Below are 15,174 nucleotides of genomic sequence, written 5' to 3' on the forward strand. Positions count from 1 at the left end.
GCGTCGCGCGCTTCTACACGTAGTAATTTTTATAAGACGCAAATTTGACAGCTATTTTTTTTTTATTTTATCTTGTTCTCGTTTTCGTATATATTTTTATTTGAAAAAAAGCACCAAAATATACAAAAAACAACATCAGGGGACTCTATGTGCAACGAAAACATTTAAATAAATTTATAAAAGTTACTATACACCCAAATAGTATACATCCGACGAAGCGCACTCTGCCACCGACGAAATCAATTAAAGCAAAACAGCAAAAAAAAAGAACAAGATCAAAGAGAAACGTCAAAGTGAGTCTCAAAATTTTCGACCGGAGACTCACAGGGTAAAAAATCTTCCATCCCTCTTTTTCGAACTTTCTTTCTCCCTTAAGCCTGGTACGCTGCTCGCGCTAAATTTTAGCTCCCATACAAATTATCGAAAATTTTTAGCCGAGATAAAATGGATCCCATACAAGTTATCGATAACTTGTATGGGAATTTTATCTCAGCTAAAATTTAGCGCGAGCAGCGTACCAGGCTTTACTCTTCATTGAATCTTGCGTCTTCATGTAAAAGCAGACTAAGCATGGTTTACTGCAAGTACTTTTCTTTTCAATGAAGACAGCACTGTTCTTTATTGTGACGTTTTTCGGATAAATTTGAACTGTCAAAAAATCATCCCATCTCGGATAAAACCAAACCTTAAAAAAATAAAAATAAAAACAAAAAATGCTCACTAGAAATAAATTATTATTAAAAAAATCAAATTTAAATATTTTAACAAAATTATTTTTGCCATACTCCAATGCAGCTGCAACTGACAATCGACCCCATATCCCAGTTCTCTTCGAAGAAACCATAAACTACCTTGATGCCGGACCATCCAAGGTATTTATTGATATGACTTTTGGTGCAGGTGGCCATAGTCGTGGTATTTTACAAAAAGCACCAGATGCAACAATCTATGCTTTAGATCGTGATCCAATTGCTCATGAACACTCTAAACAATTAGCTGCCGAATATCCCGCCGGTCAAATAATTCCTTTGCTCGGCAAGTTTTCTGACCTGCCACAGCTTCTAAAAGAACGAAATGTTAAGCAAGGTACTTTTGATGGAATTGTATTCGATTTGGGTGTTTCGTCGATGCAATTCGACGAATCGGAACGTGGTTTTTCACACTCAAAGAATGCCTTTTTAGATATGCGAATGGGTCACGAACAAATAACTGCCGCCGAGTTTTTAGCCAAAATCGACGAACCCGATTTAGCTAAGATTCTTCGAGTGTACGGAGGCGAAAAGGCAGCCAAGAGAATTGCCCGTACAATTGTCGAATCGAGATCGACAATTGGTAAAACTGAAACGACAAAGCAACTCGCCGATTTAGTTGCATCGAGCGTATCACAAACTTACCGAGTGAATAAGTTACAAAGACGTTCCCATGTGGCAACGCTTACATTTCAAGCTATTCGAATATTCCTTAATAACGAGTTGAATGAAATCAACTATGGAATGATTCTAGCTCAGCGGTATTTGAAGAAAGGGGGTAGACTTGTTATCATCACTTTCCATTCGTTGGAAGATACTATTGTGAAGAGACACATTAATGGCAATATCATTGAAGGTATGGCCAATCCAGTTCCTCTCAAGTACAGTGGACATGACATGGTTCATGACCAAGATGTAATGGAATCGTTGGCAGAGAAAACTTGGAAACAATTGCATAAACATGTGATTGTTTCCTCGGAGAAGGAAGTTTCAGAAAATGCCAGAAGTCGTTCAGCTAAGTTGAGAGCTGTTGAAAAAATTAACTAGCCAAAGGCACTTGTCCAAGATTTGGGGTAACATGGTATCCAGTGGTGAAATTTGGGGGGGGCAAAAAGAAACATTGTTGCCTAATAAAATTTTGACTAAAGCTGTTAATATAACCAAAAATAGACATTATGCATGTAAATAGTTTAGTTAGCAAATAAATAAAATTAAACAAACTCAATGGGACTTTTTATTATTTATTAAATAATCTTGTTGCAACTATAAGAAATGATAATTGTAATATTTTTGATAGTCGTCGACCATAAAAGCTCATAGTTGTGCAATTTTCACCAAAAAATATGATATAAGAGAATGGCCAAAATTGGCTCACATCCACCACCAACGAGCTAATTCGCCTTCGGTGGACTTTCAATAAATTGAGGCTTATGACTAGTTCGTTGTGCATTTTGTTCTGCAGTACGATGTTCGACCTGCGAAATTGAAAATTATTTATTTAGTTAAGGTAACCAGCGGCGTTACAATCCATTGTGGATTTGGGCCTCAACTTACAACTCTCTTAAGCCAGTTTCGAACGCCAAGTTGATTGAGGCACCGTCCCTGTGGGTTGGAGTAAAAAACTTTCCGGGCCGGAGCATTGATATCCATACCCTTCCTATGACCTAGCCATTTCAGTCGATGCACCTTTACTCTCATTGCTAGGTTAAAGGTTAGTGACCTTGTACAATAGGGTGTGTCACTTTTGTATGGCCGAAAAAAAGTACCGTAATTTTGCAATGTAATAGTGGTCAAAAGTTTTATTAGGGTCTAAGGTTTAATAATATGTAAAAAAAAATTATAATATCGTTAGTCTTTGGCTCGCTTAAATCAGTTGAAGTTGTTAGGAAAAAACGATTTTATATGAAAAAATGATTTTTTTTCTTCGCATATTATTTCGCAGCTTCTTTACTAAGTGTTTAATTCCTACAAATATAAGCTTTAAAGTTTTTTCTTATAAGGATATATATATTTAATATACTTGTTTTTGCATTCAAACGGCGCAATTAAAAAAAAAACATATATTTTAAAAATCTCTAAAAATTCAAATTTCTTCGATTTCTTCCTATATTTTGAGCGAGCGATATTAATTAAAATGAAAATTGTAAACGCAGGATTTATTTTTGATAAGTAATGCAACTTTTAAAAGCTATTACATTTGAAAATTCCATACTTTAGCATTTTGACACACCCTATTTTACAACCCCTACATACAATTCATTGTTGTTTCTTCTTCTCCAATCACCAAAAATCGCCCAAGAATTTTTCTCGCTGGTCAATTATCTTTTCATACCAAAGAAGCAGCGCAGCGGTTGGCAAGAGTAATCCACCATTTGAATTTGGCGCTGGTGTTGTTGCTGTTCTCTGTGTTTATCACAGAACCTAGGTAAACGAAATCGTTTAATACCTCGAAGTTATGGCTGTCAATTGTGACGTTTTGTCCAATACGTCAGTGTTTAGCGTCGGCATATGCAAGCAGCTGGAAAGACTTGAATGATGGTTTCTCTGGTGTTGACGTTAAGAGTTCTGTATTATTCTTTTATGTTAACGAAGTCGCATGATAGCGCGTCGCCTTGTTTAAAGCTTTTTTTTTGACATCAAAGATATCGGTAAGGTTTTTGTCGATCCTGACGGATCAGCTTACATTTTCCATCGTCATCCTGCACGGGTGGACTAGCTGGGCCTTGAAATCGATTATGGGTATCGATTTGTTTTCCCTGGGTTTTTTCCCAGATCTTCCGTAGTGTAAATATTTGATTGATGGTAGACTTTTCTGGTCTAAAACTATTCTGATAAGAACCTATCAGATTCTTTACGAATAGCTTCAGACGCTCACAAATTATGGATCTTATGAACATTGTTGAGGAGACTGATTCCTCAGTAGTCGCCGCAGTTCAGTGGGTCTCCTTCATTAAATATCGGAGGGACAATGCATTGGCAGCAATGGCGTCAAATCCAGTTTTATTAAACTCAAGTTTCGCACGGAATTGTTAGCCTTCATCGTCGACATTCAGCCTGATTCTGAATGAAAACTCTCGGGGAAATGTGTTCGGGAGAAGGGCTCCGAATAGAAAAATTTCAAGAATATCATTCTTTTTTTGTTCCTTTGTTTTTAATAATAGCTGTGTATTATTTTCGTCGTGATCCAGACCACATCATTGTTTTTAAAAGCAGGATTTTGTTTTGTTATTGTTTCGCAAATAAACACAATGATCTGATCTAGATCATGAGGAAAATAAAACACATCTAATGATAAAAAAGAAAAACAGACGCAAAATTTCCCTAAACATTTTGATTGGGAGTCCTTCTCTCTCCTTCTCTCTTTCATTTAGAATAGGGCCTATTGAATGGTGCAATCTGGCCTTTGGGGGTAGTTCGTTTTGTCATCGTCATTATAGAGATTGCAGAAGTGATTTCCTCAATTTCCCAGCACCACTTATGATTCTATCACGATGTTTCCTTGATCGTCTTTGCTTCAGTCCTGGGTTTAGGGCCTGTTGTACAAATATTTAATCCGTGGTTCAGCAACTTGTATCTTCTGAAAACAGTGTTAAAGGTACAGTCTAGCATTGGTTCAAAATATCCGCCGAAACCGAAGAGTTAAATACCTGAACCGAGGCTGACCCACGTTTGTACAACTGTTCTTTTTACATTCTTCTTAAATTTCCGACCTCACTCCTGCTATAGCATCTCTGTATTTCCTCTTTGTAGGAGCTCATAGACAGCTCCGGCCCTTCTCTGCAACGCCGTATTGTATGCTTTCTGTTTAGTTGCGTGTGCCTGTCGCAATTCATTACAAAACCAGGGGTATCGTGTTAATGAACTTTAGAAATCTAGCACTTCAGAGGCGGCACCCATTTTGGTTTATTGACAATGTTCTCAATACTTTATCCTGCGATTGTACCTAGTCGTCCAACGTTGAAATACCTCACAGTATTACCTTGTCTTGGCAATGGTCTGGAGTTCCAGATACGTCCATTGGCTACTACCAGGTAGTGGTGAGTGGTCAGAGTGTAATGCAATAAAGATATTTATTATTATTTGTCGCTTTGTTTTGAACTTTTCCTTGAGTTTTCTTAGTTTAAGTGTATAATACTTGTGGAGGGTTTGATTTCGCTTCTGGGTTGCATCTCCTTGTGAGTTGTTGTCTTCGTCTTCCAAGGGAGACATCGTGTCCCAGTTATTACTTTGATTATAGGTTTGTAAAGAGCTTCGTCTTGAACGTAAAGTGCGTCTTGTGAATAATGATGTTTTTCTCCCAATCGTACCGACAACATTTCGAGGAATTAATCGTGAAAAAGATTGAATGGCTGACTTGGGTATTGTTTGGATATTTTCGGATTTATTTATTGTTGTAGGTGTTGTATCCAAATCTGGGTTCTTAATGTTTTATTTATAAATTAAATATCTGCTTTTGATAAAATGAAAACAACAAAAAATAACTTACCACATCAGCATTTGTAACAGGATCATTTTCATTAAGCGTTTTCTTTTTGCTGGCATTTTCTTGACAATCTTCTGATGAAAGTTTTCTTTTCCTAGATCATTATTTTATGTTTAATAATTTTTTAAATTAAATATTCTTAAAACTACCTGTTGTTTATTTCAGCCATTTCAAAAATTTGTTTATTTATTTTTTTTTAATTTGACAGCGTCGTTTTTCTTTGTTCTGTTTGTTTTTTTGAATTTAAATACACTAAGGTGGAAACACACACACAAAATAAATATATTCACAATGGTAATTGTCAATTTTTTTTTAAAGCCTGAGGTGCGTTCTTTTTCTAACAATAGTTAACTATTGTTATAGCCTTTTCACACCAAACCCAAAAGCGCGGTTTATGACAAAAAGTTTTCAAAAACCTGAAAAGCGTTCACACTACAAGTTTACAGGTTTTAGTTTGACGTTTAAAATATTTTCACATCCAAATGTCAAGTTTTCGATGGGATTTAATTTTTGTTGCTTAAGCCTTTTCACACCAAACCCAAAAACGCGGTTTATGGTAAAAAGTTTTCAAAAACCTGAAAAGCGTTCACACCACAAGTTTACAGGTTTTTGTTTGACGTTTAAAATATTTTGACATACAAATGTCAAGTTTTCGATGGGATTTAATTTTTATTGTTTAAATCAGCTTGAGCTCACAAAATTGATCAAATAAAATGAACTCTGACAATTTAAATATAATTTTAATTCATAAACAAAAAACAGAGGAATATATAAAAGTTTTACAAAGCTTCTTCCTCTTTGAGACACCAAATACAAGGAAAAAACGACTTCGAAGCATCCAGATAGCTAAATTAGTAAAGATGAGAAAAGAGATTTTTGATGAAATAGAAAAACTCAACTCCCAGAGGACCATTTGGACAAAGGTTAGCTTTTTGTAATTAAAAAATACGAAACAAATATTGATAAACATAAATATATTATGCAGATACGTACCAGCACATTCTGGGAAGAAGAAGTTATGCAAAACAATAATGAACATTTTAAGCAACACTTTAGAATGTCTCGGGATACCTTCGAAGTTCTATGCAATGAAGTCAGAAACTTAGAGAAGCACGACACACGTTACAGGAAGTCTATTCCACTGAGAAAATGAGTAGCCATAGCTATCTATACTCTTGGCTCATCTGCGGAGTATAGAACCATTTCGGCTCTTTTTGGTGTAGGCATATCGACAGTTTATATTATCTTAAAAACTTTTTGTAAAGAAGCCTGGCGTGTCCTTCACCCTAAATATCTATGTGCTTATCCACTCACTTCAGACATTATAAAAGAAAATGTAGATGGCTTTCAAAAGCTTGGTTTCCCCCAATGTTTTGGAGCTATAGGTAAAGAAAAACATGTTTTGTATGTACCTACTCAATTATTTATTAACACTATTGTTTTTCCAGATGGTTGTCATATAGAGATTCAACCCCCTTCACAAGATGCTGTCGATTATTATAATTATAAAGGATGGTACTCGATGGTTTTATTGGCTATAGTTGATTATCGGTTAGAATGATTGTACACAATGGTTGCGATTTTTTTTAATAGATCTCATTATAGCTATAGATTCCTTTACATAAACGTTGGAAGTCCGGGCCGCTGCAATGATTCTCAAATTTTTGAAAATTCATATGTTAAAGAATACTCTAGTGAGAGAACAACCTGAAAATATTACCCAAAGAGATGACTTTCTACCAACGCCTTCAATTATAAGAAACGCTATCACCATGCATTTAGGTAACAATACTCATAGTTATTTTTCGCCTCAAACATGTGTAGGTATATCTTCACTCACTTCCACAATGTCTTTCTTAATTCTTATTTAAATCCTGAAAACAAATCCTGAAAACCACATTCAATTCAAACTAACACAATCAAAGATTATGAAACCATTATTTTTAGTTACTATAATTATTTATTTTTTCGTAAAATGTCAAGTACAGATGCATTGAACTTTTTTGCATCAGCAACAAACTCTTTAAAGCATGCAAGTTTTTCTTCTTCAATTCTTAATGATTTTTGTGATTCCTCTTTACTGTGTTTTAGAAGCTCTTCATCAATAGCCTTTAGTTTTTCACCACATATTTTTCTTTTTTTTGCTTTAGATGTGGATGCACCCTCATCAGGCGATGGAGATAATGGGTTTTCTTTGTTGGAGCATTCTGAATACTCATGGTCCTCTATCACCGTGATATCTAATGATGAAACTGCAGCCGTAGACCCACCTGAATTGGAAATGGACTCTGAAAGAATATAAAATAGAGTGTGTAATGTATTTACATACATGAATTTTGTTAAAATTATAATTTTACCTGAAGGACGACTGTCTTCCACAACAAACTCTAAATTGTGTATCCGGTGTCCTCCAAGAATGCTGTGTACTTTATTGTATAAAGCCCATTCGGATGGGGAACCTCCGGATGGACCAATGATTTGTTTTTCCTTCCTGGAAATTAAAGATTAACAAACAATTTTGTATGTACATAGATATATCGAGAAAATAATGAATTTGTTCCTACTTGTATTTGGTCGTTAAATTATGGAGTTTCATTTTTATTTCCTCCGGAGAATAAGACATTGGCCGCCCCTCAAATTCTTTGGACATTTCCTTGTATATATGTCCGTTTTTTCAACTGCCTCTGAGCTGTGGCTCAGAGGCAGCCCAAAGTTCCAACAGGAACTCTTCGTCATCAGTTCCCCACATCTTTTTTTTATGTTTTTTTTTCTGCTCAGCCATTTTCTATAATTAAAAAGAAAAGAAATTTGATTAATTATAAAGAATATTTTGTTAATGAATACAAAAATATTTCTTACAAACTGCAACTGTAAAACAACTGTTATTTTTGCCTGTCAGTTCTTTTTTTTTTTTTTTGTCTGCTGTCAGTTTTTTTTTTGTCTGCTGAATTTCTGCTGAATTCTTCAAAAGGTTTGTTTGGTTATTTCGTTTGGAGTTGAATGTTTTCATTTTCAGGTTTTTGGCGAGTTTAATCAAAAACTTGTGTTTTACGAAAACTTGTGGTTTATGAAAAATGTATGGAAAAACTTGTGTTTTTGATATAGGTTTTTGGGTTTTTTCACAAAAACCGCGTTTTTGGCTTGGTGTGAAAAGGCTAAATCAGTTTGAGCTCACAAAATTGATCAAATAAAAGGAACTCGGACAATTTAAATAAATAATTTTAATTCATCAACAAAAAACAAAGGAATATATAAAAGTTTTGCAAAGCTTCTTCCTCTTTGAGACACGAAATACAAGGAAAAAAAACGACTTCTAAGTAGCATCCAGATAGCTAAATTAGTAAAGATGAGAAGAGGTTTTTGATGAAATAGAAAAACTCAACTCCCCAGAAGACCGTTTGGACATTTTTTTTTTGGTTTTTTTGGTCTGCCATTTTCTATAATTAATGAAAAAAAAATTTGATTAATTATAAATAATAGGTGTGTTTTTTTGTTTATCTATATAGATTTTGTGCAAAAAAACGACATCGAGATTTTTGGAATCCGTGTTAAAATTTGGCAGCACTGAACATTTACTTTGACAACTGTCTGTCAAAAAGTTTGCTTTTGCTTTTTTATTTAAAAAATTAAAATTTAATAAAACAAAGCTCTAAACAAAATGAGAGAAAAAAAAAAACAAACAAAAAAAATCGTAGAATTGTTCCTGTTTTACCTATGCTTACTTATGATGCCCAAGGAGATGACGAACAGAGATCGCTGCCACACATCGACAATGGGTTCCATTCCAAACTACCACCAGGAATTCTACCACATGGTTTGCCCACTATGAAGGAAGTTGCATCAGCCATAACACCACTTGAACACAAAAAAGAACCTGAAGAGAAAAATAAAGTAAGTGAATTTTTTCTCTCCTCTCTTTACATTAATTTAACATTTGTGCTTTCAGTTAAGGAACTATCGGAAGAACAAAAACAGATGATCATCTTGTCGGCGGACTTTCAAAGGTTTGTTTTACCCGCTGGACGTGTCTTCGAAAGGGCTCTATCTGAGAATGTCGACATCTACACCGAATACATTGGAGGTGGTGATAGGAGTCAAACGATGAGAGGACACATGCTAGGTTGTCATTGAATCGAGATTTCCACGAAGACCGATGGTCTAAGAATCGATGCGTCACTTCAATGGATTGGCCAACACATTTTCCTGAACTGGTTGTTGTTTCATATCACAATCATGAGGTTTGCATTTGTATTTTTTTCTACGATTCTATCTAAAACCCACTAAATTTTTTAAGGAGAGTCACAATGAACCAGATGGTGTTGTAATGGTCTGGAACACAAAATATAAAAAACAAACACCCGAAGATGTATTCCATTGTCAAAGTGCCGTTATGTCAACATGCTTTGCTAAACCAGCAGAGCACCTCTAAGTGCAACTGCACATACGCATCCAGTGTATTGTTTGCAAATGGTTGGCACACAGAATGCAGACAATGTGTTATCGATCTCATCCGATGGCAAGCTTTGCTCATGGAGATACACTGGAATTGCAGCCACGGCAATCGAACCCAATTGCTATCAGTTGCATGTCCTTTCCATCGAATGAGATTAACAATCTGGTTATGGGTAGTGAAGATGGCAATGTTTATTATGGTAAAAGTTTGTTGTGATTTTTCATTTGCTTATAAATAAATTGTTGTTTCTACTCAAGCTTATCGACATGGAATACGTTCGGGTGTGTCTGAAGTCTATGAGAAACATTTGGGTCCAGTGACGGGAATATCAACTCATCCAAATCAATCTACAACAGATTTTGGTGATTTGTTTCTTACATCGTCCATTGATTGGACAATAAAGTTATGGAGTCTTAAGGTGAAATTTAATATCTACTATAACGACCAATATGTATTACATTTTTTGTATTTACTTGTAGGACACTAAACCATTATATTCATTTGAAGAAAATTCAAATTATGTTATGGTCTCCAATTCATCCCGCCTTGTTCGCTTCTGTCGACGGCAGTGGTCGCCTTGATTTATGGAATACCGAAGTGCCCTCGGCATCGGTGATTGTTTTTTTTTTTGTTTTGTGTATGTATGATAATGAAAATTAGTAAAAGAGTATTTACTGAGTAGGTACCTACTTATGAAAAAAAAAAAAAACATGAAACAAAAATGTTAAATAAATATATAGGTAAATTTTGTCAAAAGCTGAGTAATTCTTTCTTTGAGTATGTTTTTTATTTCTAAAAACTAATACAAAGTTATGTGTTGAATTTTTTATGGAAACATTTTGTAAGTCTGATGTAAAAGTGCAGTTCCGAGATTATGCAGTGAGGCGCGCACAAATTTGTTCATTTAATTTTCATATCGGATTGGAAACTTGTCAGATAAATCTTAATGAGAAAAAGCAAAACGGATTACGTTTTAATTTTGCAATTTGCAATTTAATAATAAAATAACTTATTTCTAAGATACATTTAAAATTTTGATGGCACAAAGGGGGTCTAACGTTAAATAATAATGACAAAGTTATAAAATATAAACAAATATAATACATGGATAAACTTAGTTTAAAAAGTCTGCCGTACTCGAGTTGTTCAGACCCGGATGTCCAGTTGTAGGGTTGGTTAAGTTGGGTTGGGAATCCATGTGTTTTGCCTTAATTCCTCCCTCTGCATAACTGTTTAGGAGGGGAAAGCAATTGCGAAGAAGATTCATGCAGATTTTCTCGGGAGCTCGATGGGGGCTTTAGACCCATTTGTAGAAGACATGTCCTACAGAAACAAAACGACATCAATGCAGGCAGAGTACATAAGGAATATATCGAACCAAAAAAGGAGAATCAATAAAAATATTACCTGCAACCAATTGGGGAGCTAAATGATGCTCTGAAACAATTACCACTTTCAACATGCCATTTGTTTCCACACTTCACTTATCATGCACATGTCGTCCAAGTTTGAACGCAGTGAAGCGATCTCTTATGAAATGGTTTTTCATCAACGTTAGCTGAAGGATTTTTGGGTGTTGAATGAGCTGCATAATGCAATGTTAGGATTGTCTTGCTTGTTGCTGTCTGCTGTTTGGGATGAAAAGTGTTTCCTGGGGGAATATGTGTCGGGAGGTATGTTTGTATTTGCTTTTCTTCGCAGCGCACGCATACATGACGTGTATCATTTTAAAAATGTAAGAGACTGTTTTTGTGGTGGGCATTCTAACGATGCAATTTATTAACAACAAGAGCTTTGTTATCATTTATTCATGTTGATCGTCTAAGAATAGACGTTTTCGCAAACGAGCGCGCATTCCAAGAGCATTTGACATTACATTTTGGCTGTGAGGGTTGAAGGTACCGACACGATTAAGACCCAAGCGCATAGTACACAGAATTCTTCTTTTGTGAAATAATTCCTAGAAAAAAAGATTAATACGCTAGTTCATTGTAAGAATAAATTGATTTACTTTCCATCTCCTTTTCAGGTTTTTTTCTTTAATTTTGGGGAAGATATCGCACTCTTGCAAACACGTGAATCCTAAAATTATTAAATTAAAAAAAAAAACCAAAGTTTATCGTACAATTTTCATCTTTTTCCAAAAAATATGCTTATACTTACATTGATTTGTGTTGTTTGTTATTCCTAATTGAATTCAATTTTAAATATTAAATTTTTTTTTGTCATATATCTGTCAACTGCAGCTGTCGTTTATTGGAATCTGACATTTAATAAGTGTAATGTACCTTGGCAGTACTGTTTTCTATCGAGAGAAAGTAAAATCTGGATAATTATCTGGATTTTTCAAAAATCTATACAGATAAAGTTTTTGTTGTAATTAACACGTAAATTGTTTTCATTTCAAAAATCTCGATGTCGTTTTTTTGCACAAAATCTATATAGATAAACAAAAAAACACACCTAATATTTTGTTAATGAACACAAAAATATTTCTTACCAGTTGCAAAAATGAACAAACTGCATTTGTAAAACAACTGATTAATTATCCTGTCAGTTCTTTTTTTTTGTCTGCTATCATTTTTTTTTTGTCTGCTGAATTTGTGCTGAATTCTTCAAAAGGTTTGTTTGGTTATTTCGTTTGGAGTTGAATGTTTTCATTTTCAGGTTTTATAGCCTGTTTTCACTACACCCCAAATGAGGTAATTTAGCAAATTACCAAAAAAGTGTTTTCACTACAAATTATCTCATTTGGACTGACAAGAAGTGTCAACACTGAAGTATGAGTTTAGATTTGACAGACTTATTTGTTGACATTCAACGAAAAAAAAAATTAAAATAAATTGGAAATCAAAATGCCAGAAAACAATGGTAAGTTAAATAATTATATCTATTGAAAATTCAATTGCCATAAATACAAATCTTTGTTTTTCAGAATAAAAACGATTGTATTAAAGACGCCTTGCAAATAAAAAAAAATACTCAAAGCCCAAACCACCATCGAAGAAACTAACCGTCGCCAGTAAGAGATTTCATCCCCAATCTGGCTGAATTGTTTTGAAATCATATCTACAGAAACAGACGACGAAAAAAGAAAGAAAAACAACCATTTCACAACAAAACAGTGCAAGAAGTTAAAACTAGCATATATAGTTCTCGCATCGGGCAGAAACTGAAATCTACGAACAATCACAAAGAAGCTAAGGTTATATAACTTTTATCAGTTCGACGACGACGATGACCAATGGGAAAACGCAGCAGCAAGCCACATGTCATCAAAACAACATTTTTGAAATAATGAAGGAGGTCCAACGATTTTTTTTTATAGTTTTTGACTACAAAATAAAATTGAAATTAAATAAAAATTAATAAAAACAAAAGAAAAGGTTTTATTTGGTTGACAAAAAAAAATTAAGGTTTTTATTTTGTTGTTTTTCGAGGACCACACGCTTCTTGGTGTAATCAGTATCCAAACAGAGCAATGATGGTTTCTCCTGCTTTCAAATGTTGATCTAACACGCATAGAAAACGCTTGAACTGCTTGGAGCTTGGTTGATTTGTAGGTACATTGTTGTGCTCGCCAAGAGCTTGACTGCTTTTGAAATAATATACTCAGCGCAGTACTTGCAGCTGAGGATTGTTGTCGGCAAACAATACATGCACGTTATATCCTTGGGATGATATTGGATAGTCTCGACTCCTAGTTAATTGCTCGGTCGCGCCAAGCTTTGTTAGCAAAGATCTATAAAAAAAACCACGTCAATTCTATTCAATCATCAAATTTCTATTATTCAAAACTTACCTCTAACATTTAATTGCTTCACAATGAAATGGAGGTAGAAACTAATGATGGAAAACAAAGTTTTATGGTTGATAATATATTTTTTTTTTTTAATTTATTATCTACCGACGCGAAAAACACAAATTTAAATTTAATTTTACCGCTATGATTTTTTTTTATATTTTTTTTTAGATTGACGTTTCGTAAAATGCCACAATTGTGACCTATTCACAATCAAGTTTTATGTGCGTTCAGGCGATTTGACTTAATTTCCTAGCTAATTTCGTCGAAATGAGATGATAATAATCTCATTTCAAATTTAAAATTTGTATGGGAAATTATCTCATTTCGAACCTCATTTGGCAAATTTGATCGAAATCATCTCATTTGCTCTAGTGAAAACAGGCTATTAGGCGAGTTTAATCAAAAACTTGTGGTTTATGAAAATGTATGGAAAAACTTGTGTTTTTCATATAGGTTTTTGGGGTTTTTCGCAAAAACCGCGTTTTTGGCTTGGTGTGAAAAGGCTATTAACTATCGTTAACTTTTGTCGTTCCTAAACTACATAATAGTTACGATTTGTAACTATTTGACAGATGAACATCGTTCCTAAGCTCGTTTTGAAGTGTCAAATAGTTACAAATCGTAACTATTTCCAACTCACCTCCATGATATGAGTTGAACACTCATGAGATTGTTGATGTGTCAAAGTGGATGTTTTGTTTACAAAACCAACTTAAGGATTTTATTCTTTTGGAAATAAGCGGAATAAAATGAAAATAAAAACAGAGTTTTGCAATTTTATGATGCAAGAGAATTTATTTTGACTAAAAAACATTATTTTTGTTATAATTATTATGCAAATAAAAATATTTTCAAAACAATTTTTTTTGTGTTTGACAGTTTAACAATATCTAACAATAAATCGTTCCTAAATGATTTGTAAAAAACCCAACATTTCCTAACAATGACACATCAACAATATTTTTTGACATAACAACGATAGTTGACTATTGTTAGAAAAAGAACGCACCTCTGGTACGCAGCTCGCGCTAAATTTTAGCTCCCATACAAATTATCGAAAAATTCTATCTGAGCTAAAATGGATTCCATACAAATTATTATGCATACAGTCCATTTAAATTTTTTATTCCTAAACATGGCCCTTGAACTAGTGCTAATGCACCTTTAACACCGATTTCAGAAAAATAATTCTAAAAAATGCTAAAACGTATAAGCCTGGTACGCAGCTCGCGCTAAATTTTAGCTCCCATACAAATTATCGAAAATTTTTATCCGAGCTAAAATGAGTCCCATACAAATTATCGATAACTTGTATGGGATTTTTATCTCAGCTAAAATTTAGCTCGAACAGCGTACCAGGCTATAGAAAGAAAACTAGCTATTACGATATAGCGAAAACAGGAATTAATCGTGAAGTTAGGTTTTGGTTAAAAAAAGTCGCTTGTACTCTTTTTCACCAAACAATTTTTTTTTTAGGTCTGTTTGGGTTCTTTTTGCACAAAAATATGAAACCTGTCAAATTTTAAGGAGTGGGGATAAAATTCTCTCAGAGAAAAAAAAATTGTATAAAAGTACCCAAACGCTTTTGGCACAAAATGTTCTGCTTCTTTTTCTACAACAACAAAAATGTAAACAAAAACACCAATTGAAAAAAAAATAAAAAAACGAAAAATATGAAAACATT

At 34.0% G+C, this 15,174-nt stretch overlaps 2 protein-coding genes, 2 long non-coding RNA genes and 1 pseudogene across 4 annotated transcripts; 3 read left to right on the forward strand and 2 right to left on the reverse strand.

Annotated features, from left to right (window-relative positions):
* Positions 1-663: 663 nt before the first annotated feature.
* LOC129921244 (probable methyltransferase-like protein 15 homolog) lies at positions 664-1,867 on the forward strand. Its single transcript, XM_056002975.1, has one exon. It carries the CDS (start codon positions 714-716, stop codon positions 1,794-1,796), a length of 1,083 nt encoding a protein of 360 aa, XP_055858950.1. The 5' UTR covers positions 664-713; the 3' UTR covers positions 1,797-1,867.
* Positions 1,868-4,822: 2,955 nt separating this feature from the next.
* On the reverse strand, positions 4,823-5,490 carry LOC129906483 (uncharacterized). The gene is made up of 2 exons (XR_008770799.1): positions 5,382-5,490; positions 4,823-5,326 (listed from the first exon to the last, which is right to left on the reverse strand). It is a non-coding gene; the product is annotated as an uncharacterized LOC129906483 (long non-coding RNA).
* Positions 5,491-5,780: 290 nt separating this feature from the next.
* LOC129913409 (uncharacterized) lies at positions 5,781-6,943 on the forward strand (annotated as a pseudogene).
* A 1,842-nt stretch (positions 6,944-8,785) lies between these two features.
* LOC129905383 (cytoplasmic dynein 1 intermediate chain-like) lies at positions 8,786-10,404 on the forward strand. Its single transcript, XM_055980860.1, has 5 exons — positions 8,786-9,123; positions 9,179-9,470; positions 9,527-9,884; positions 9,943-10,103; positions 10,165-10,404. The coding sequence occupies exons 3-5, from the start codon at positions 9,716-9,718 to the stop codon at positions 10,264-10,266; spliced, it is 432 nt and encodes a 143-aa protein (XP_055836835.1). The 5' UTR covers positions 8,786-9,123; positions 9,179-9,470; positions 9,527-9,715; the 3' UTR covers positions 10,267-10,404.
* Positions 10,405-10,651: 247 nt separating this feature from the next.
* Positions 10,652-12,119, reverse strand: LOC129905385 (uncharacterized). The gene is made up of 4 exons (XR_008770609.1): positions 11,849-12,119; positions 11,697-11,767; positions 11,093-11,645; positions 10,652-11,008 (listed from the first exon to the last, which is right to left on the reverse strand). It is a non-coding gene; the product is annotated as an uncharacterized LOC129905385 (long non-coding RNA).
* Between the last annotated feature and the right edge of the window lie 3,055 nt (positions 12,120-15,174).

Source organism: Episyrphus balteatus, chromosome 1, assembly GCF_945859705.1.
Source record: "Episyrphus balteatus chromosome 1, idEpiBalt1.1, whole genome shotgun sequence".
In the NCBI taxonomy this organism is placed as follows: domain Eukaryota; kingdom Metazoa; phylum Arthropoda; class Insecta; order Diptera; family Syrphidae; genus Episyrphus; species Episyrphus balteatus.